At 52.7% G+C, this 21,347-nt stretch overlaps 6 protein-coding genes across 6 annotated transcripts; 4 read left to right on the top strand and 2 right to left on the bottom strand.

Annotated features, from left to right (window-relative positions):
• Positions 1–8,645: 8,645 nt before the first annotated feature.
• Positions 8,646–9,033, top strand: N0V89_012499 (uncharacterized protein; the record flags this gene model as incomplete). Its single annotated transcript, XM_056221220.1, has 2 exons — positions 8,646–8,807; positions 8,836–9,033. The coding sequence occupies 2 exons, from the start codon at positions 8,646–8,648 to the stop codon at positions 9,031–9,033; spliced, it is 360 nt and encodes a 119-aa protein (XP_056065207.1).
• A 358-nt stretch (positions 9,034–9,391) lies between these two features.
• N0V89_012498 (uncharacterized protein) lies at positions 9,392–10,195 on the bottom strand (the record flags this gene model as incomplete). Its single annotated transcript, XM_056221219.1, has 1 exon — positions 9,392–10,195. The coding sequence occupies one exon, from the start codon at positions 10,193–10,195 to the stop codon at positions 9,392–9,394; it is 804 nt and encodes a 267-aa protein (XP_056065206.1).
• Positions 10,196–11,817: 1,622 nt separating this feature from the next.
• Positions 11,818–13,766, bottom strand: N0V89_012497 (uncharacterized protein; the record flags this gene model as incomplete). Its single annotated transcript, XM_056221218.1, has 3 exons — positions 11,818–13,227; positions 13,286–13,586; positions 13,630–13,766. The coding sequence occupies 3 exons, from the start codon at positions 13,764–13,766 to the stop codon at positions 11,818–11,820; spliced, it is 1,848 nt and encodes a 615-aa protein (XP_056065205.1).
• A 750-nt stretch (positions 13,767–14,516) lies between these two features.
• On the top strand, positions 14,517–15,299 carry N0V89_012496 (uncharacterized protein; the record flags this gene model as incomplete). The annotated part of the gene is made up of 1 exon (XM_056221217.1): positions 14,517–15,299. The coding sequence occupies one exon, from the start codon at positions 14,517–14,519 to the stop codon at positions 15,297–15,299; it is 783 nt and encodes a 260-aa protein (XP_056065204.1).
• Positions 15,300–15,735: 436 nt separating this feature from the next.
• N0V89_012495 (uncharacterized protein) lies at positions 15,736–17,376 on the top strand (the record flags this gene model as incomplete). The annotated part of the gene is made up of 1 exon (XM_056221216.1): positions 15,736–17,376. One exon carries the CDS (start codon positions 15,736–15,738, stop codon positions 17,374–17,376), a length of 1,641 nt encoding a protein of 546 aa, XP_056065203.1.
• Positions 17,377–18,988: 1,612 nt separating this feature from the next.
• N0V89_012494 (uncharacterized protein) lies at positions 18,989–19,594 on the top strand (the record flags this gene model as incomplete). Its single annotated transcript, XM_056221215.1, has 1 exon — positions 18,989–19,594. One exon carries the CDS (start codon positions 18,989–18,991, stop codon positions 19,592–19,594), a length of 606 nt encoding a protein of 201 aa, XP_056065202.1.
• Between the last annotated feature and the right edge of the window lie 1,753 nt (positions 19,595–21,347).

Raw genomic sequence — 21,347 nt, 5'->3', positions numbered from 1 at the left:
CCGGCTGCCTGTCGCCATACAAAGCTAGATACAGAAAATCCTACCAGACGGCAGCCGGGGAGGCTCGAACAGGGACGCCATCGCTGTGAGCTTTACCTCTTATGTGTTTGATCGAGCATGTCTTGCTGACTCGGTTGCTAATCCAGATGAGACATCACTATCATTGTTACCGAAACGACTCGTTCGAGGATGGGAATTTTCACAATCATTCCTACGTCGGTTTGCGTCTCGCCGTGTGAGTTTCTCACCATGTTTCCCCCACCTTATCATGACCTCGCTGACTTGGCCCAGTGCTTGTTGTATTTCTACTGCTATTCCTACCGCCACACCATTCGTGCGGTTTTGACCGCAAACCTATGTATGCACATCCCCCATTCGTAACCGGGACCTTGCTAACTTTGAAGCAGGTTCTTATCACCATTCTTAACAACATATACTATCCGGCGCCCAGGGTTTGCCTAACACATTGTGACACTGTGGCTCGGCCGCGTAGGTTCTCCAATGGTCGTTTCATTTTGAACGTACGCTAACTCCGCCACAGATCCCCATTCAGTGTGATTATCGCCATAAACCTCTTCGTCCAGGCGGCCCCGCGTGGGCATGGGAATAGATCGGTGTGATGAGTCTATGGTCATGCATTGGTAGGGGAGTGACAATGAGGTGACAGGGGTACCGGATTCGAATATGAACCTTCAACTTCGGTCGTGTTGCGGGGGTGGGGGAGTGTGTGGATAAACTCATGATGTCAGGGTATTCTTTAGCATGTTGCTGATCAGCACGAATACGACATACTTCTACTTAATTGAAGCGAACCAAGTAAATGTCGGTTTCATATCGTGCATCGGCCTGCTGGCTACAATTACGTGGCTCAGAACGCGATCACGGAGCCGATGCATTACTCCGCGCTATCTTCTATTCACCTCGTCTTGCGTAAATGTTACGTACCCTTATTAAAATCTTAGCGAAAGCTCAACAGGTATCGAGCAGCCAAAATGAAGTGCTCTCGCAGTTGCTTGATCCCCCTTCACCGGGTGCAAAGACTTGGCGCTCCTTCCCAGTCTAACGCCACAATCTCACCTTCCCACCTTCCCGCTTCTCTACTGCAACTTTCTCCCATTTCTTCGCCGCAACAGCCAGTTTTTTTAAGGCCTTCGCCCTGGGCGCCGCAACCTTCTCATTACATCGTTTGCAATCTTCGGGGCAATCCTTTGGGCAGAAGGAGATCAACAAGAACTACGTCAACCCAAAGGATTGCCCCAACCGAGGAGGCGCTTGCGGGCCTCCCGAAAGACTTCTACAAGTTGGACCTGAAGGTGAAATTGAGGCTCCTTCTCGAAGTGCGTGCCAACGAGCCGGTGACGGGGATCTTGGCAGTCTGTCACGAACATCTACCGCCCAAACATCGATGGTGAGCCCTATTCCCCCAATAGGTCCTCTTATCCGCCAACTCACATGTACAGTTGAAGAAGAACCAAGAGAAGGGCAACGACGCAAAGCGAGACCTGCTCGGCGCAGGCGCCGCGGGTCGTCGCAAATCCCACGACTCTTACGCTTCGGTAGAGCGTGAGAACAAATGAGCTTCTTGCTCACATGAAGATCGACCGCCCTATCATGGGACAGATCTACCTCGGCATGCTAAAGAGTACTTGCTCACAACACCTTACGCGGGTCGTCTGTTTCTAACACGCCCAGAAACCCGGTGGTCCACCGGAACATCAAGAACGAGAACGTCAGTCTAGACGGAGGTGGCAACATGAAGGTGGTGAGGTTCGGTAGCGGAGGGGTTGATGTGTATGTCTCCACGAAGCACATAGTAATAGGCACATGCTGACCTGTGTTGCGTTGCAGTCCGTGAGAAGCCAGGCGGCGATGGCCTCTTCTTTCAAAAACCACGGCAAGAATGACCACCACCTCGAATACGCTTTCATCAATTCTATCGACATGGCCGATATGATCGCCATGCTTGACAAGGATGGTGAAGGATGCGTTGCAACGCCAGCTCACAGACGCCACCACCAGCAATCTGACAGCCAAGCGCAATCATCGGCGTACAACGAACTACATCGTCGAATGCAAGAGGCTTTCGCCGCCGTCGAACACCGTAACTGGCCAGATGTACAATCTTCCAAGAATGCGGAACTGTTATAAGCGACCATCCAAGGCCGCGAGGCACTGTTGCAGACACTACGCAGCTCGGTCTGATTGGGAGCGTTTCACAATCAAAGCAGTTTGCAGTAGGGAGTGCTCCTCCCATCCAATAACTCGCAGCAAGAGGCACGCGGACAGACGAAGGGCAAAATTCCAAACAAGTGGTCACCAAGCAAGTCACCAATGGGTCATCGCGCCGCCGACATCTCAAAGAATACAACCAAGAATGAAGGCCCTCCCCGCAGCATGCGGAGCATGCCACAGGATGCCGGGGGGGTTCCTCCTCAATCAGCACACCGTCCGGAAATCTGTACGATCCCAATCTTACAGGGTTGTCCAGGGCGAAATCGGCCATCCTGCTGCACCATTGCGGTCAGCTCTCCGCTACCGTCCTTCGAAACCAAGCCTGCTGCCAGGCACAACTTCAACCGTCGGCCGGGGCCAACTACACGACCACGACGAGGTTGACTCATCCAACAGGTCGCAGCACGGTGTCCCTCTGCTTTTGAAACACCGACAACAAGATGTCTGCGGATAGACGAAATTGCGAGATAGCCGCCGGAGGCTGGGACATGGAAAATGGCACACTGGGTACAAGGTCACAAGATGAAGCTTTAATTTGGGTACTGGGTCACGACATGAAGCTTGACTTGGGTACTGGGTGTGGCAGGAGCGTCGGAGGCATGGACATGGCCTAGCGTACATGCTCACCGAGCACCTTACCTCATACTGTACAGAATAGATACCTTCATCCTACAGAGCTCCAATCCTATGACACTGTGTCAACTAGAGGAAGCTTCACTATTGCGCTGATCCGCGAAGGCATTCATTACTGGTAATTACCGCCTAGTATAGAGCGTCCAATCTGTAAAGCAGGTGTAGTAGTTACTATAATTGGTATAGTTCTACTATACAAGACCAAAAGGGTATGCGATTTTTCATTGTGTTTAGTTAGCATCGCACTCTATCCTTAACAGATTTATCTATGAGTGGGCTACCAGCAACGATGAAAGTAGCCTTGCAACCGCAACCCTTCCTGCATTACGTCGCGTACTCGTCCTTCCTCGTCCTTATTCGTCCAAATAGTATAGGAAGCTGCAAAAGAAAACTTCAGAGGAGGATCATCAGAAGCGACACGGACTGCGGCATACGGGCATGTGGATACAGCAAGCGCCAATATGTTTGCAGACTATATAGGGCAGTGCATTATAACTCTCCTCATGACGGTAGGGCTACAGCAGGCTTGCATCAGTGTCGGTCTGTCGTTATGGTGTCAATGAACAAGAAATGGGAAGATGGTCGTCTTAATCGGCTCCTTTTTTTTCATGACCGTATCGCTTTGTGATTGCAATGCACTATACACGTCATGTTCACATACCGCATAAATGGCAGGCTCAAGGAATTTTGTTCCTGGTATTCTATCCATACAGCCCCGTCCCCACTCCTACCACAATCCAGGAAAACAAAAAAGACAAAATGCCAAACGCCAAACGCCACCAAAAACATCAATCGCGACACTACTGCTTGTGTGATCGATTAGCCATGCTGTCTCCACTGTTTGCTCGGGCTTTGATAGACTTACAGCGTCCCCGCTATTGCCATTGTTAGCTATTGGTCATGAAGACAGTTGCCACTATAGGAAAGGTTTGCTCACAGCTTCAGCGGCCGAAGCCAAACAGTCTCCGCAGCCAGGCCTCGAAGGACCTGACTGCGGCTCTGATGCCGACAAAGGCGCGGCGGAAGTCGAAGCCTATAACTTTTCAGTTACTAGAACCATAGTAAACCTCGTGAGAGGTCACTCACGCCACGGCGGCAGCGGAGCTGCGAGAGCAGCACTCGCGCTCTCGAGGATCGGAGCTCTGTGTATGGTTAGCCAATCTCGCGATCTCGTATCAACTCCGTCGTCACAACTCCTCCAAGCTTGTACGCAGCAGGTTCTCGCTGACTTACGCAGAGTATGGGTTGCCCCCGGCCACGGGCGACGGCCTGCGACCCTCCCTGCCCGGAGGAGGGCGAGGGGGAGGCCGGTCGGCGCGGAGAAGAGGGCGTGGGAGGCGGTCTGGAGACCGCGGACGGCCGCGAGTGTTGACCATCGTTTTGGTGTTGAGAGAGGAGGAAAACTGGTCAGCAGTAGGATATACATCTAGGCAACTCACCTGCGGGTGAAGGCGGCTGGCAGAACGTGGGACGAAGGAGGGACATGAGAGCTTTGGGTAGAAGGCGCTGAGTACTACTAGGCTACACTGTCGCTGATACTCACTAGAAGTGCTTACATCTGTAGACCTACAAATCAATTACAGAATAGAGGAGCAGTAAGCTTCGAACAGAATGGGACGTATTGAGAGCATGCGTGAAACAGATCGAGGGCTTGTTTGTCCGAGGCGCTATCTGGCGAACGAAAGACTTCAATACCGTGACTGCAGCCTGAGTCAGGACGTCAAGCACGAAATCACGAGAGCTTCGGGCATCGTGTAGCGCAGCCGTCCAGAAAGCAGCTGCAAGCTCGCGGCACGCTCGCAGATAAGTACATCATCAGGTGGAAAACTGCTTTACCACATCAATAACAACAGCAAGAAAGCCCAGCTTGAGCCTCTGGCGCAAACCGCTGTTAGAGAGGTACGCAATGGCAGTGACGGCACCAGAAGACCAACAACATCAACAACAACAGCGAACAAGGCTCTTCTTCAAGCAGTTGACAGCGTCAACAAACTGAACGAAAAGAAAGTGGGTTCACCCGAAGATGAACTTGTAATAAAGAAAACAAAAATTGTTCCGCCATGGACCCCGGAGGGAGCATGCCGCATCAAACGCGCTGTGCAATGCGCCCGATGCGTGTTCCGAGGGCCTTCTTGATCGCCCAAGGTCCGCGAAGTTACCGTCCTCTCACCTGAGGAAAGAGAAAGAGTGACGGAGATTGGGCGGCTTATATAGACCTGGGGTGCCAAGAAGCCTGCCAAGAGGCGAACAGTCATGTGACGTGCCAGTTGCTGGGTGACGGTCACGTTGCGAGGTGAGGCACCAGGCGCCGGTACCACGGAAATGGTCGGGAATTTGAGGCACCCTCCAGTATGTGTGCCGATACAAGGGCCTCAGAACATTGTCTCACGCTCAATGGCACGACTTTTGCCCGGCTTCGTGCTTGGAGGGTGAGCTCCTCTTTTGCCCATGGCACTCTCCAGTATTGCTGCTTAAGCTAGACATTGAGCAACCTGTCCATCGCAGATTCAGTTTGGTGATTGTCTTGAAGCACTCAAAAGCCCCGAGCAAGTCAATATTCGTCACTGGAAACGCCTGCAGCATCACGCTCGAAGCCGAGATATCTCCCGCCGCAACAAAGATGCTCTCACCGAGACCCCCGCACCGAACGTCTATCAGAACACCGTGCGAATTGACGACACAAGTGTGTCGGGGTCGAGGATGTCGCCCCAAGAGGAGCTCTATACAAGCCGGCTGTGTCGAGACGTGTATGCGACGAGCATGTATTTCGAGGTCAGCAAGGACTGTAGGGCACACCGCTGGTCGTCACAAAGCCGAGAGCATGTGCATCTGGAAGCAATCAAGTAGTGGGAGCAAGAGGGATACCATGGCTTGTGCAAGAAGGAAGTAGGGCTGCAGAAAGTGCAGGGAAAGTCAATATGCGCGGTCATCCTCAGTTAGATATGGGAATCTGCATTTGCTGAACTTTGTTTCATGTTTCGCCTCCATTATGCATGTTGCAGTGATGTAATCCTTGTCTAATCCTCAACCAAGATCGTCTCTGCCTTCGCCCCCAAGTCCCGCTGCAGGAAGAACTTTACCCTACATTTCCATAACACATGCCGTTGTGCTGTCTTCCTGACCAATATCGAGAGTATCCGTGGAAACGTGAGGTTGTGTGCGTAGTTCGAGCTCGTGGCAAAAGTACGTTCGCCGTGAATGGGCTTCGAGTGGCAGATTTCGTCGGAAAGGAATCTCGTAGCGGGCGGGTAGCTTCTTGTCTGACAGACCGTGGCCCAGTGATGGTGTTCTGCTATTCAGTCGTGCGGTACAAGAGGGCGTTTGGCTCGAGGCGTTCGAAACGCACGCGCCAGATGTGGTGGACGAAGAGGGCGGCGACGACAGCGAGCTCCAGTGGGAGAAGCCATGCTGGCGGATCTTCAAGTAGAAATTTCATGAGAAATCGATGTAAACAGTTGAGTCAGAGGTTGGGGTGGTAGTATCGTGGCTATGGAGGTGGAATTGCAGGCGCTCAAGGTTTGTTTATGTAGCGGGTGAGAGCGACGACGCGCTGGAGAGGTCCACTTCAGCTTTCGGCGTGCAAGCATAGCATCACATATGACAGTCACTCACACAAAGCTGGATACAGTGAGAGCAAGTCAAGGTACAAGGCGGACCTTAATGCACGAGGACGTTGACCATCTGACCACAGTACACAAGGCTTCTTCCTTAAGACACCAGCAGCGCTGATGAGCTCAATGAAAAAGAGTCGAACTCCGAAGAGCGAAGGGAAAGTAAAAATTGGCCGGATGGGGGATAACCAAAAACCCAGCTGTCGCATTGGGCCGAGGCTGACAGGGGCTTCTATGATCACCACACTGACCCACGGCAGGGTAGCCAAGCGGGTACTCAGCATGAAGAAGAAAAGAAGGAGAGAAGAGGGGAAAAGCAGCTTTGTATAGGCGGGCGCGCGCCAGTGCACGTGACAACGACTGCCTCCTTTAGCGCTCGTCGCCCAGGTGAATAGATCAGTGATCTCGGGCGGCACAGCCGACGGCCGAGGAGCGCGGAAACTTCTGGATCAGTGGCCGCGTCCTTCACTTCAGGTCGGCGCCTCGCACGTGATCACTGATCCGAGGCGCCTGGGGTGTATATAAAGCGCCGCCGCCTCCAGTCTCTCGCTCTTCACCCCTCACACCTCCCTCTGTCATTCGGCACCACCGAGGAGGATTGGCAATGGTTTCTTTTGTTGGCGAGTCCGCTGGTGACGGTTGTGGGTTAGTCAGGCGCTCAAGAGCAGCGAGATCGCCTCCATTGCACGTTGGAGGCTGGTCGAGTTTGGACCTTCGGGTCCACTGGCATAATTTTTTTCGTCTTTGCTCGCCTTCGGGTTTGCTTCCTCATCTTTTTCATTGAGTGCCTTCGACGATGTCGAGGCCTTGAGGAAGAAGTGCCTACCATTCAGTACTCCCTGGGCAAGATCTGGCGGACTCAATGCGAACCTTTCTATTGTATCATATCCTTGGTGAGCCGTATCACAACTGTGAGCGCGAGATTGGAGACCTACGTCAGTGTCGCGCCTCGCCTTCGCGTTACGCTCGTTCTGCTTCTCGACAACAAAACAAACCTCGAGATATACCAACCGCGTGTCAACCGCATATCATACCGCCACTGTACAGAGTGTATCCTGTCTGTACTCTTGGAGAGCCCTCCGCGTGCACAGCTCAATCCACAATATCTAGCTACCCATTGTCGCCGGTATACTCGGTCTGCCCGCCCCCCTCCAGCAGCGGCTGACCTTGCTAAGCAGATTCTGTTCCATAACCCAGTTACCTCGTCCTTCCGGGCAGTCCGCCACCTCTCCTGCCTCCCTTCCCCCTCGCCTTGTGCGTACCTCTGCGCTTGCGACCAAAGAACGCTACCGACAGTTTGCCGCAAAGCGCCCTCCACAAATCTCCCTCTACACTCGTGTCTAGCGCACAAGCAAGAGAAGGAGCCACCAGAATCTATACCTGCAGTACTCTCTGTTCGATAAACGTGCAGAAATCGCCAGTGTCGCAACATGTTCAATCGAATTAAAGACAATGTGGAGGCCGTGCTTCAATTTCTCGTGGTCTGGCTACGTGTCTTGCGCCCACATTTCAACTGAGCATCTTTTACGCCACCGCTTGTGGGGAGGCTTTTGGGGTTCGGGATACACGATGCACGGGTTCATGTTCGTGCTGAAAGCTTGGGATATATCGAAGGCAAATGGCGATAGACAGGTGAGGGTATCGGAAGGTCACGAGATCGAAACGACTGAAACGGGGAGGTTACTTCTTTCTAGAGTCAGGGCAAGCCGGGTGTTCCTTCGTGGATGACTTTAATCTCTGGGCATGGGCGAGATAGCTCAGGGTGCTGAACAGATCGATGAAGTACACCAGCATAGAGTCGTAGTAGAATGCATTGCGCCCAAGTTCATTGCTCAAATCTACCGTGAAGAGCGTAATAAGTTGACTTTCACAGTGCCGCACTGTTCACGCCTGCCGCTTGATATCGCCATACTGTGAAGCCAGTTCACGGCGCGCACTTCAACTTCTCCTTCACCACCCCAATTCGCCCGCCAATTCCACCCTCGTATCAACCCCTCCGCCCTGTCCAGTTCCGTTCTGCAATTCCTCGCCAGTCTCGACCACCACTACCCAAACAGTAAGGAACTCACTTCCCTCTCGAAGGCCGCGACCAATCTGACACCCACACGCAGACAGCCCTTCTCAGAAACCCTATCCAGAACTACCCACCTTAGCATTCCCAAAGCCGCAATGTGCCACCGCCAGCACACCGTCCACGGTTGCGCCCACACTTTCACGACGTTCCACCCCTGCGCCGAGAAGGAAGACGAGAACACCTGCTCCATCGGCACCATGGAGCTCGAGCGCACGGAGAACAAGTTCTGCTTTGCCTGCGAGGAGGCCGTCGCCGCTGTGAGTATATCCCCTGAATAGAATCTAGCAGTACGAGAAACATAAAGGACTGACGCTGGTACAGCGCGCGAACCAGGTGTCGGCTCCAGAGGTGGACAAGCCACAGAGCTCGAACGTCGTGAAGGCGAAGCAGAAGGAGGTGGGCGCGGACAAGAAGGCCTGGTTAGAGCAATTGGCGGCCGCCGCGAAGGTCGAGAAACCGGAGGCGACCATCAAGCCTCGTTGACGCTGAAGTGGTAAGTACTGGACTTCTCTTAGGACGTCGGGGAACTGGAGCTAACCAAGGTTCAGCGTTGACGTAGACGCGGGTATGAGCATAACGGTTATGCTTCTCTGGACACGCTTTGTATGGTGACGGACCGCTGCACTGCTACAACATGATCAACACAGCTAGGACGTTGATATAGACTGAGCTGTCGATTATCAGATATCTCTTGATAGATTGAGTTGAGTTACATCTAGCTTTGTGTTTCTTTTGTACGTGATTGATATCTCGTGTTCATCCTTCCATACCATGCAGTGATATATTCCCATGCATACATACCCACCCTGTGCTAGTAGAAGAGCCGTCGAGCACGAGATTGCTAGAACTTCCCAAAGTCATACTCCTTCCACTCCTCCCTATCCCGCTCCGTACTCCTCGCTCTCGGTGTGATACTTGTTGGTGCCTCAAAGATTGCCGCGAACTCCCCGTCCATTTCGAGCGGCGCGGCCAGACCCTCAGACTGTCCGGGCACAGGCTCCCTCACACTTCGACCCCTGCTCATCAAGCTATTCGCATCCTCGTCTTCCCGCTCCACAACGATGCTCAACGTGTTCACTCGCTTTTTATTCACCATGCCAGCTATGCTCGTTCTTCTACCACCATCTCGGAAGAAGACAGGGGACAGGGGTGAGACCGGGCTTTCGGACATCATGACGTCTCTGCGACTGTGTCTTCGGCTGTTGCGGGGTGTTGCGGACCAGCTTCGGCGCCGGGAAGGTGTAAAAAGCGCTTCAGGAATGCCACTATGGCGGCGGGACGGCGATCGTAGAACGGAGTCAGGGACGTTGGCGGCGGCTTTGGCAAGGGCTAGTTGGCGCTTGAGACGGCGGATGTAGAGAGACAAAGCAATGAAGATGGTGGAGGCCACGAAAAGGACGGAGATGGAAATACCAGCTTTAGCGCCATCGGAGAGGCCACGGTCAGAAACGGGTACGGGAAGGGACGTGTGGGTGGGTGTGGGTGTGGAAGTCGAGGTTCGGAGTGGAGACTGGGACATCGTTGTAGCAGAGACAGAGGCAGCGGCGGTCTGGGTTGCGGATGAGCTGGATGAGGGGTCGGAAGGTGAGTCGTCCGAGGGCGGTGGTGGAGCTGGCGTCGATTTTGCTCTCGTTGTCGAGGCCATGGACAACAATGGCGGAGAAAGTGTGGTTGCTGCTGCTTCTGTAGAAGGTGCCCTGGACGAGGCGGTAGCGTAGCCCGCTGCTGTAGATGCTGAGCTCGCTGATGTCGACGCTGGGCTGCCGGGGATGCTTGGATTGATGCCTACTCCCTGACAAGCCGCTGCAACCTTTTCCTTCGCATCCTCTTGATCCGACCTGCTACATGCCGCTTCTACGCACGCTTCCGCCTTGCCCAGGATGTTCCCAGCCGAGCAGTGACATTTCAGGTCTATCTCTAGCGCACAACCATCGTCTGGGAGCGTTTGCAAATAGCATGATAGCGCGCAGTTTGGTATCAATAGGCTTGAGAGAGGGCCGGCACGGCGCGGCGGATGTGGTGAGTGCGGTCGCGGAGGCTGTTGTAATTGGAATGGATCGAATGGAATTGAGGGTCGCTCAGGTGGTGATGGTATGAGATGCGGTACTGAACTAACGGATTCAATGAATGCGGAAAAGAGAAGAATTGCGTCTGGCATGCGCATGGTCAAGTTCTGGGTCGCTGAGCTCTTCGATAGATGCGCCGGCGCAAGACATGGGCGCTGCCTCAGTCACGATGTTGACAGCCTGCGTAGCTTCCGTATGTTGGCGCTTCCTTCTCTTCTAAGTACCAGACGATGCAGTAGCTCCAAAGCGCGCCTGCCCCCGAATCAGTCAGTCGCCCAGAAGATGTGCAGGCGCGAAGCAGTCGCGTCCAGCTTCTTTCCCAAAATGCATTCTTCCAAAGTCAGATCCGGTCGCTTCGCATCGCGATCTCCCCCACGCCCTGTCCATCGAACGCATTTAGCAGCAGTGACGTCTCGTTTTAGCTCGCATTGTGCCGGTTCGGGACGAAATTGTCCCACAAGTGTATCGCGTTTAGCATGACCTCGCTTCCTGAGACGGCTAGCTTGCCAGCGCGTATCAAGCTGCCATTTGTCCAAGTTTCTACGCTGAGCCAATCAGAAGCGTGGCAGGGGTATGGAGCGCTTGGGTGATGTGCCTCGAGGCAGTGGGTGTTTGGTGAACGTAGTGGGATGGTCCTGGAGTATCAAGTGGTCCGGAATGACAGGTAGGGAAGGTCGCGCGGGAGATTTGGAATGATGTAAGGCCAAGGAAGATAATAACAGAGTAAGCGTCTGCTCGGGGGACAGGTGATGCGTTGGTGGGAGCGAGCGCTGGCGAAAGAGGCTCGCGAGTTTGTGATCCATCGAGCGTGCCGGTCCTCAAGCAACACTGCACATTCGAGATGGGAAAATTCCAAAGCGTCGTAGAAATAAAGGGACAAGCTGTATGTGATCATATGTGCGAAACGGAAGCCTCAGAAGTATCTACGAGCTTCAAAAGAGCTGTTGACCGCCTAAACTGTCCTATGTAGTGTTGAACAGCGCGTACAAAACTGTGTATATGTTCCCCGAAAACCCATGCTTTTGTTTCCATTTTATAGTCGTATCGTGGCCTTCATCTATTCTTGTGCGTGAATAAAAGAGAGCGTCCAGTCCGGCTAGCCGCACGTTCGAGTCGAGATCCAATCATCAAGCCATATATGCGTCCATCGTTCAAATCGTATACAAGAAGTAAAGTAAGAGTTCGCCAGTCGTGCCCGCTTTCAACCATGTGCTGGCACGTCTTGAAAGTAGTCGCCAGGGTCCAATGTCCGACCTGGGGTAATCATACCTTCCGACTCTTCATCGCGTACCGCAAGCTTTCCCACATCAGGATACAACTCATCCACGTCTACCGGCCCATCCTCGCCAAACGCAAACTCGTTGATCAGACTGGCCTTCTCCCAATCCTCAAGAGAGTTCCAGCTATCGCCTTCTTCGAGCGACTCTTCGTCATCCTCCCATAGGTCTTGCTCGATACCGCTGAGGAACTCCCACGTCGAAGCTAGAATCTCTTGGGTGGGCAGAAAGTAATTGAGGGACTCATTGTCCTCGCCGCTGAAGTCGCCCCACGCTTCGAGGATTTCTAGGCGAGGGAAGTGGATAAGGAGGGGATGTGCCCAGGAGCGCACGAGGTCCTCTTCTGTAGTGGGGTCGACGATGGAGGTTGAGTGCGAGGAGACAGAGTTCGTGAAAGAGTCGGGTACCGGTGCGAGTGCGGTGTCTGGGCGAGCCAAGGCAAGATGGGTGAGCTTCGGGAAAAGAACAGAGATGTGTTGCTGATCTAGCAATTCGGGCACAAACGTACTGTCGCTTACTAGAATCTGCGGTACGGCACCAGGGACTGAAATTCTATCAAGTTGAAAGGCGACTTTCAATCTTAAAACCTCAAGCTCTGGACAATGCCGGCCTAAGCTTTGAAGTGCTGTCGTTTGCAAAGCTGACGCAGTCGTGGGTTGCAGCTTCAAACTTAGGTTACGCAGGTACGGAAGTGACTTGCAGAAGCTATCAAAGTCTTCGCTCGATATCGACGAGCCGTCGATCGCTGATGGCTCGGTAGCTAGAAGATTGACGTCCTCCAATTTCGGGCATGTCTTCCCAAGTCTACCAAGAGCAGATCCGGATAATCTTGGAAGCAGGATAGAAGATGGGAAATCATCGGCCAAAGAGCTAATGCCGACCTTGAGAATCCGCAGTGAAGGGCAGTGGGACAGCTCGGCTATCATATCCTCGAGGATGCCAAAGTCGGAAGGCTGATGGGGTGAGATTGGTGCTCTTGCGATGTCTATTTGTAATTCTTCAATTGTCCGTAGATGTATGGGAAGTGCCAGCGCAACCTCGGGGTAGCACATTATGAAGCACCGTGTGAGAGACGCAAAGGGAAACGGTAGGGCATTTGGTCCCGAAAGAAGCGGGATCAGAGCGACACCGGGATCAAGATCAATCTGCAGACTCTCTAGTCCTTGCCGTTGACTCAATCGCGTAAACAAAGCATCCTTGTCCATGAGATTGAGGGACTTGACTTCGATGGCTTTGATTGAGGGGCATGCATCTAGATATTGATACAGGACGCTGACGTGCACAGGATCTTCGTCCAGAATTGTATCGGGCCCAATACGTATGCTGCTCAGATTCTTGCATGGATTCTTCTCACGTCAGTTTCCATGTGCGAAGGTGGGGAGTAGTACTGACGAAGAGAGTTGGGAGGATGGTGTCAGTAAAGTACTTGGATCCTCCGCTTTGGTACCCTGACAGTTCCACATGCTCAAGTCCGGCATGTAGCATGCTAATGTACGGTGAACCATATCGCTGCAGGTCGACTTCAAGTTCCAAGCTCTTCAAATTGGGCCATGCCAAGCCTGTCAGATAATCCAAAGTCTCCACGGATCCTGGTGGTGGACTTAGCGAGAAGACATAATGGACCTTGTTGGCGTAGTATTGCCTTCGCTCCAAGGGCATGTGCTTCAAAGATGGAAGGTGCGGGTAGCGTCTCCTTCAGGAAGTACATGTTAGTAGAGCAAGGCAAGTCAGCTCACATCACCAACCAAAGGATAGAGGTGCCCTCATCTGCCCACAACTTGTTGACTAGGATTGTGGGCACCAAAGTGGGTCGGAACTCGAGGAACTCAACCGGCTGATCCGGCCCATACTGCCGTCTATCTTTATACTTCATATTGGAAAGATGAAGGAGAATCGTGGAAAGAATGTGGCCATCCGCCAATGCCCGTGCCGCGGAGGCAGCCATGTCGATGGTGGAAGGCGCGTGCTAGACGGCGCAGGAAAATGAAAACCGAAGGAATGATCAAGAGATGATACACATAGGTCAAAAGCGACCGCAGTTGCGGCAGTAGATAGAAGGAAAGGCGAATATGTCATCTAGGCGACATGGCAGAACCTGAACATGGCGATATGTACGCAATGCGAGCAGGGGGTTTAGCCGCGGCGATTGGCAGGGATGCATGGGGACAGTGGGCCTGTCATAGTGCCCGCGCGGCCTCGAATGCGAGATATTCGACCATGGATGAGATGCAAACTAGACCTTGCGAAGATAGAGAGCACAAAGGATGTTGTCCGACCCTGAGAGATCGTCCCATGCGGGTGCATTAGCCAGGGACACGCTTTCCAACGCTTAGATAACGTCCGTCACACAGCTCTGCCCCTCGTTGCGGACGAGCATCGGACGGCACAAGCAACATCAGCACCATCAGCATCTCGCAGGATGCCCCCATTCATGGCATCTGTCTGTGCCAGTATGCGCGACAGCGTGGAGACAGCGGAGATAGCGATTCAGCGCACATAGTGATCGTTGTCGGACTAACCTACGAAGGTACCAGTCGTCTCGAGTTGAGGGATTCAAATAGCGCTTACCTCCACCAATTGACAAGACCAGATCAATTCCTCCTACATTCGACGCCCTCGCAAGATGGTGCACCTCATCTTGACCGGGGCCACTGGGCTCGTCGGCTCGGGCGTGCTACAGCAGATGCTCGCCAACGACGCTGTCTCGCGCATCTCCATCTTAAGCAGACGGCCCGTGAAAATGGCAGAGGGCGAAGCTAAAGCGAAAGTCATCATACACAAGGATTTCATGACCTACGATCAGACGCTGCTGGACGAGCTCAAGGATGCGCAGGGCTGTGTGTGGGCGCTGGGCGTCTCGCAGAATGACGTTGACAAGGCGTTGGTTATTCCTACTCCACTCATCCCGTGCAAGAAAGCTAATTGTTCCTGTAGTCAATACTTCGAGATAACGCACGAGTACCCCCTCGCCGCCGCACAAGCGTTCGCAAAGCTGCATCCGAACTCGCCGTTCACATTCGTTTTCGTATCCGCCGAAGGCGCCACTCACAACCCGGGCATGTTCACAGCCATGTTCGGGCGCGTCAAGGGACAGGTTGAGAAGTCCATGTTTGACTTCTACAAGGCGACACCGAACTTCAAGCTTTATACGGTGCGACCAGCCGGAGTGGATTGGCGGGATCACCCGGAGATACATCCATTCATGCCCAGTCAGCCGTTGTGGAAGAAGGCGCTGATGGCCCCGATTGATGCGGTGTACAAGCCCATGATCACGCCGACAAAGCCGATGGGTAGGATATACACGGAGCTGGCGATGAGCAAAGGGGAACCGCTGGAGGGAAAGGACACACAGATGGAAGGGAGGCTTTTGCCAAATATTGCTTTCAGGCGAATGGCAGGGCTGTAGACTTCACTGCGCTGATGTCTTGGAAAGTTGCTGTTTACTCGAGGCGTTGCATACTGTGCGACTCGTATGTATTCTGTAGCACCTCTGATAGATACTCGTAACGTAGCGAGTTAAAGAGGCTCGTGTCATACCTGTAGAAACAAGACATTGATGTCCGCTATTTTGGTGATAACATTCCTCCCTTTCCCCACGGAACTTTTCCCACGGCATGGCACACGTGCGAACGCTCACCGTGCGCGGCGGTGGATGACGGTATGACGCTAGCAGGAACCAGGGTCGCGTCCAGCCAGAAAGTCCCGCGACGCGTCAAGCTCCAGCCCACCGTTTCCTTCCTCTGCACCACCGACCCGCACATTCGTTTTTTTTTTCGCCCAGTGTTCGCCAGTGGCACCCTCACTAATAGTCACACACCCACCGCGACGCAAAACGACGCGAAATGCACGAAGACCCGCTCCCCTCATCGGCGCACGCGACCAATCTGGACTCGCCTCTTCTCGACCCGCGATATTCCGCCCTCAAATCCAGCAGTCCACCGCCTCTCTTCTCAGAAAATGATTCGCTTGATACCGCCGATGTGACGAACTACGAGTCACCAAGGGACAAGAGAAAGCGCGCTGGTACATGGTGGCAGACCGGCCCGAGAGGCGCGCCGAAGAGGAGGCAGTTCAACCGCAACTTTGACTCCGGTGTCTACATGATGAGCGATGACTCCGAAGCATCCGCACCTGCGAGTTCTGCAATTTCGTATCTCGGCTTCGACAGCACTTCCGACATACCCTCCGATCCACCAGCGCCGGAGTCTTTAGAGCATTCGGATGAGGGCATCGAGCCCACGACCAAGTCCACGAGCGCTTGGGAAGCCCGGATCTCTCGGGTGATCCAACAAGGCCTCGACTCCAACGAGATGCACTACAACCTCCAAAGCTACTATATACAGGACGATGAGCTACACCAGCTCGGCATGCTTAATCAGATCGTTACCGTTCCTCCAGGTATCGACGTTGATGTCCCTGCCGAAGGTCAATATCGGTCCATGATCCCCGAGATACATGTGAATCTATCGTTAAATGAACTTTCCCGCCTTTCGCCTACCTTGTTCAATCTTCAATACCTGACTAGCCTTACCTTACGCCACAACGCCATCGAGGCAATTCCTCCTCAGATCAAAGAGCTCACAAATCTGAAAACCCTTGATCTCTGCTACAATTTGATACATACACTACCTTGCGAATTGCTTTCGTTATGTACTTCGCAGGGTCAAGGCAGCTTGATGCGCTTAGAGTTGGCGGGAAATCCACTCTATGAGTTCAACAACACCGGTCAGACTGCATATCTCAATGTAGCGTTGGCAATGGCCAGGTCCAAATCACCTACTGAAGTGCTCTCTACCCTTGCTCAAAGAGAGCCAAAAGTTTCGGCCATGATGCTGAGATGTACGGAACTGGAGTGGAGCGAATTTGAAGGACACCACCTTTACACCCCTCCAAGCGTGAAGGTCGACGATGTCAGCCTTGTTCAAGACACGCTCTTCCTCATTCACAGGACCACGGCTTCGTACTACGACCACACGGGTCGGCTTCTGAAAGGCTCTCCTGCGCTTCCAATGCGAGAACAACCGGATCAAAATTGTGATACGTCTCCTTCTGCATCCCAATCAGCAATTCTGACGCACACTTCGCTCGGCGCCGTTGGCATTCCCGATATTTGGTTCGATCGGCCTTCGTCCTTTCGAGTCCCTTCGCTAGCTACGCTCTCCCTGGTCAAAGCGTATAACACCGAGCCAGACCGCGTTCGTGAAGAAGTCGACTATTACGTGGGCGGCAGTATTCCTGGTGGCGTTGAAGCTACTCTTGCAAAAGCAGAAGAAAACGATGCTTCGATGTTTAAGCCACTTCGCAGCTGCCATTGCTGCGGTAGAGACTACATCGTACCGAGAGCAGAATGGATTGAGGGTTGGTTCTTCCAGCAGCAGATACTTCCGATCAAGGTGGCGGTTTGTTCTTGGGCATGCGTACCAGATATTATTGCGAAGAGACCAGAGCCATGGAAGTGGACGGACATTCCAGAAAGATTGTGACGGAGCAACAGGCGGCCCTGGTATGACTTGAATTGATCCATACAGAAACGCCTTGTTGAATTATCTATCTGCCAACTCCTCTTCCATCATCCTCAACAACGCTCTCGTGTTCTCGCTCACCGCCTCCGCCTCATTGACCTTGAATCCTACCCACGGCTTCGCAACACTAGGTTTACATCCACAAACACATTCCTTACTCCCGAAACCCCACCGCATTCTCTTCACACCAATTACCTTTGCCCGCCAAGTAAGCCCACAGTCTTGACATACGGATACATACGGCAGTCCCCTTCCTGCCACCTTCCGATCATGTTTGTCACGAGAACGGAAGCTGCCTTCGGCCGCCCAGCGGTGAAGGGTTGCTGTATGTGCGCAGAAGAGACAGTACACATGCGCGCAGTACTCGCACTTCAGCACGCCCAAAGGATGCTCCCCTTCAATCACCATTACATCGTTTCTAAATTGACAGCAGTGGCATGTCCAGACCGCGGAGGCGTCGCCCCGCAATTCTCTTATGATCATTCGCAGAGACGTATTCAACTTGGCGTGGTGTTCGCGTTGGAGTGCCTTGATCTCTTTGGCTACCTGCGCAGTGGCCTGCTCGTGGGTGGTGGGGCGGTGGTGGATGAAGAGGAAGTGGAAGATGCGGTAGATGAGGGGCATGATGATATTTGGGTTGCCGCGTTTGAAAGAGACGGTGCGTTTGAGGGGCGGTGTTGTATGGCTTTGTTCTACAGAAAGCCACATGGTGGAGGGGAAATTCCCGGTGTATATGGAGGATAGACGTTGTGAAAGTACTATGAGGGGGTATGTGCTTGATTCGTACGGTGAGAGGGTGCTCTGTTGGCGTGTTGTGGATTCGTGGGAGTGAAATCTGACCACCCAGATGATTGATAGGCGCATGAATTCTCGGGACGAGGTCATTACATTGAAGCCGCGGGTATTTACGGCTGGAAGACTGTGATTCAAATCAGGTTTGTCTTCCAGTCGAGATGTTCTACCACAAGGCAGAGACATGTCCAACTTCGCCATGAAACAGCAAAGCATAGGCAATTGCTGGCACTGTCTTTCGAAAGGTCAAACATGTGAGTTCTTTATGGATGTCGCAGATCTACGGATGACTCAAAAGTCAAGTTCTTGCATAAAATCAGCACTTCTCTCCACTTCCAGTCCAGCATGCGAACTTTCGAATCCGTCGCCCTGCGATCTCTTCAATGCGCGGCAAACATCACACTATTACCTCGCGACGGCTCCGCACCACCTTCTGCTTCTCTTGCTTCAAGTTCTTCCCGAGCATCAAGGAGCGACCATTGGCCAAATGCTCACCCGGATTCGGACCTGTTTGCTTGACCCAGGTCTATGCAGAGGAGCCTCCACCTTACGAACGGGTAGACTGTTAGGCTGGTGGCGCCCATAATGCATTTCGATGACTGCCACCGCCATCGTCAATGTTCAATGCTTCCACTGTAGAGCAACAGGCTCGAGCATTGTACACTATCATTGACCGACTATCGCCCCACTCAGTATATAATCAACATCTTCTCCACTTGGGTTTCAGCAACACAAGATATACGCTGTGAAGAACAATTATATTTGAAAAACTACAACGCAAATGTCGACTTCTCAAGCAAACAACTATTTCGGTCATGATCAGCTGGAACACGCAGAGCGTGTTCACCCAGGCTGCACTCCCGAAGGGCACTTCCTGTGCTGCCGCAGGGAGTGCTCCACCGTAAACGCTATCTTCCTATATAAGGGGCCAAGCCCCTTCAAGAAGCTCCAGTGCTCAGGCTGTGATCACATCATGTGCAAGAGCTGCACCCACACCGAGATTATTCAGCCCGGTGGTGATGAGCTTTGGGAGACCGTCGAAGATATACGCGATCCCCATTGCTGGGATGTTCGGGTTGCTCGTTACCGTGGTGAACCTAAGGTGTTCGAAATGTGCGAGTCCTGTGGGCTGACTTACCGGGCTCAGACGCCATTCGGGCATGAGAAGGTCTTTGGATCGACGACCGTTCGTTTCAGGGGTCTTTTCATGCATCTCAAGAACTCTTGCATTTGCGGTCAGCCGGTCATGTTGACCTGGCCACGCATGCACATCAACCTGACGGACGACAACCGCCCTTTCGGCCCGGATGGTGTTGCGCCTAAGAAGGGTCGGCTCCGGGCTCTTTCACGCTCTCTGTTCTATATACTTAGGAAGAACAGCGAGTAGACTGTCGATACTAGGGCGACCCCGCGATCTTCTAGGTGTAGAACATTTTCTATAGTCCCAAGTTGTGCCGGAAGAAATAAGTAACTCCATAGTAAGTTTGAGCACTCGATGGCTTATATGCCAACAATAGTTGACATAATGAATCAGATCAACCCCTCGCACACATCTTGTATAGTAAGTGACCTTCCATCTTCCCATTGCAATCGCTGACCCGTCGTGCACCTTGTAGTATCATCTTACACCGAACCCACCGCCTGGAAAGCTCCGTTCGAATCAAGTAACCCAACATGAAGAGCTACATTGTGCGTTCACAAACCAACACATTGTGGTTGCACTTCGCGGTCTCACCTGACGTAATACATTCACGACACGCCAAATTCTTGGAGCGACCAACGCCTTATATAGAACTTTCCTAGTATGGTAATTCCAACTCAAAAAAAAGACAACTCTGAGTTACAACTCAGACAACTTAAGAAAGGATCCAGCACTCGTCGGAGAAAACATTTTCTCAAATCATACCCAAGTTAGACAGCAAGATGGCTTCTAGCAAGTATACAAATCAGATGATGACAGCGCAGCGCGTTGTCAATCTGACACACAAAAATTGGACTCCTGAGCACGCTGGCGTGCCTCATGGAAGCATCGGTGTCTACGGCTGCTGTCAGCGCGGTTGTGGTCGCCTCAACAACCTGGTACTCCATCATGGAGAGTACCTCTTCAAGCACCTCAAGTGCGACTGCGGCCATGTCATGTGTCAGTATTGCTGCTCAGAGGTCGTTCAATTTGATGTCAACAAGGAGCTTCGCGTGGAACCCGTCAAGGTTCCCGTTCCCGCAACTGAGCCTCCGTACTTCTCGGTGTGCCCGGGTTGCGGACTCACTTATCGAGCGAAGGCAAAAAACTCGATGGGCGTCTTCAATTCGCCAATGGCGACCTTGACGTTCAAGTCTTGGGGGACGCCATGCGATTACTGCAGCTGCACGGTGAGCTCCCAGTGGCCTCGGGTCACTCTTTAGGCTACCGAGTATGGTGCTTCTGCTCAGCCTTCAGTCGTGCACCCGGAGCCTAGCCTCCTCCGCACTGCTACTGCAAAGGTGCGGGATGCTGCCCGGCGTAAGCCGAGCTTGCGCCAGTCTGTCACTGGTAGCTTAAAGGCTGTTGCTCGATTCATGGCTAGTCGCACATCTACCAAGGAGCGCGGTGAGACCTTTCTTGAGCCAAGTTCAAGCCCTCGAAACGTGCCTGAAGCGTCTCGTAAGCGTCGTCGTATGGACCGGGATCACAACATTCCCTATGAATGGAAGGTTGTGGAGTACGACGGAGATCGCGAGGTGTATACCTACCGCGATGAGAATGGCAAACATCTCCGTACTCATCCGGGCAATCGGTACGGGCCATTCATCCATCTTGACTAGGATTTAAGTTCGGAAAGCCATCAAAATGCAAGTAGAGGGAGAGTTCTATAGTAGTGCGCGGGCTATTACTTTTATTCATGAAGTTACTAATAAATTTTCATAACTTTTTCGTGTTCGCCTTACACACTGCACTTGTCACCTTACATGAACAACGTTTATGGTACTCTAGGTTCGCTCAGTGTGATCGATACATACTTTGCAAATTTCCGATTCTTCTGCTAAGGTCTCATTCTAATTTTGACTTTCTGATAAGCTCCTGCCTAACTGAACTTTAGAGCACATTATTCTACTTTCATGCTGTGTATGACATGGATCTCTCGATGGACCCTTGTCACATG

This window comes from Didymosphaeria variabile (genome assembly GCF_027946475.1).
Source record: "Didymosphaeria variabile strain IMI 356815 chromosome Unknown scaffold_10, whole genome shotgun sequence".
In the NCBI taxonomy this organism is placed as follows: domain Eukaryota; kingdom Fungi; phylum Ascomycota; class Dothideomycetes; order Pleosporales; family Didymosphaeriaceae; genus Didymosphaeria; species Didymosphaeria variabile.
This window is presented reverse-complemented; position numbering and strand designations above follow the sequence as displayed.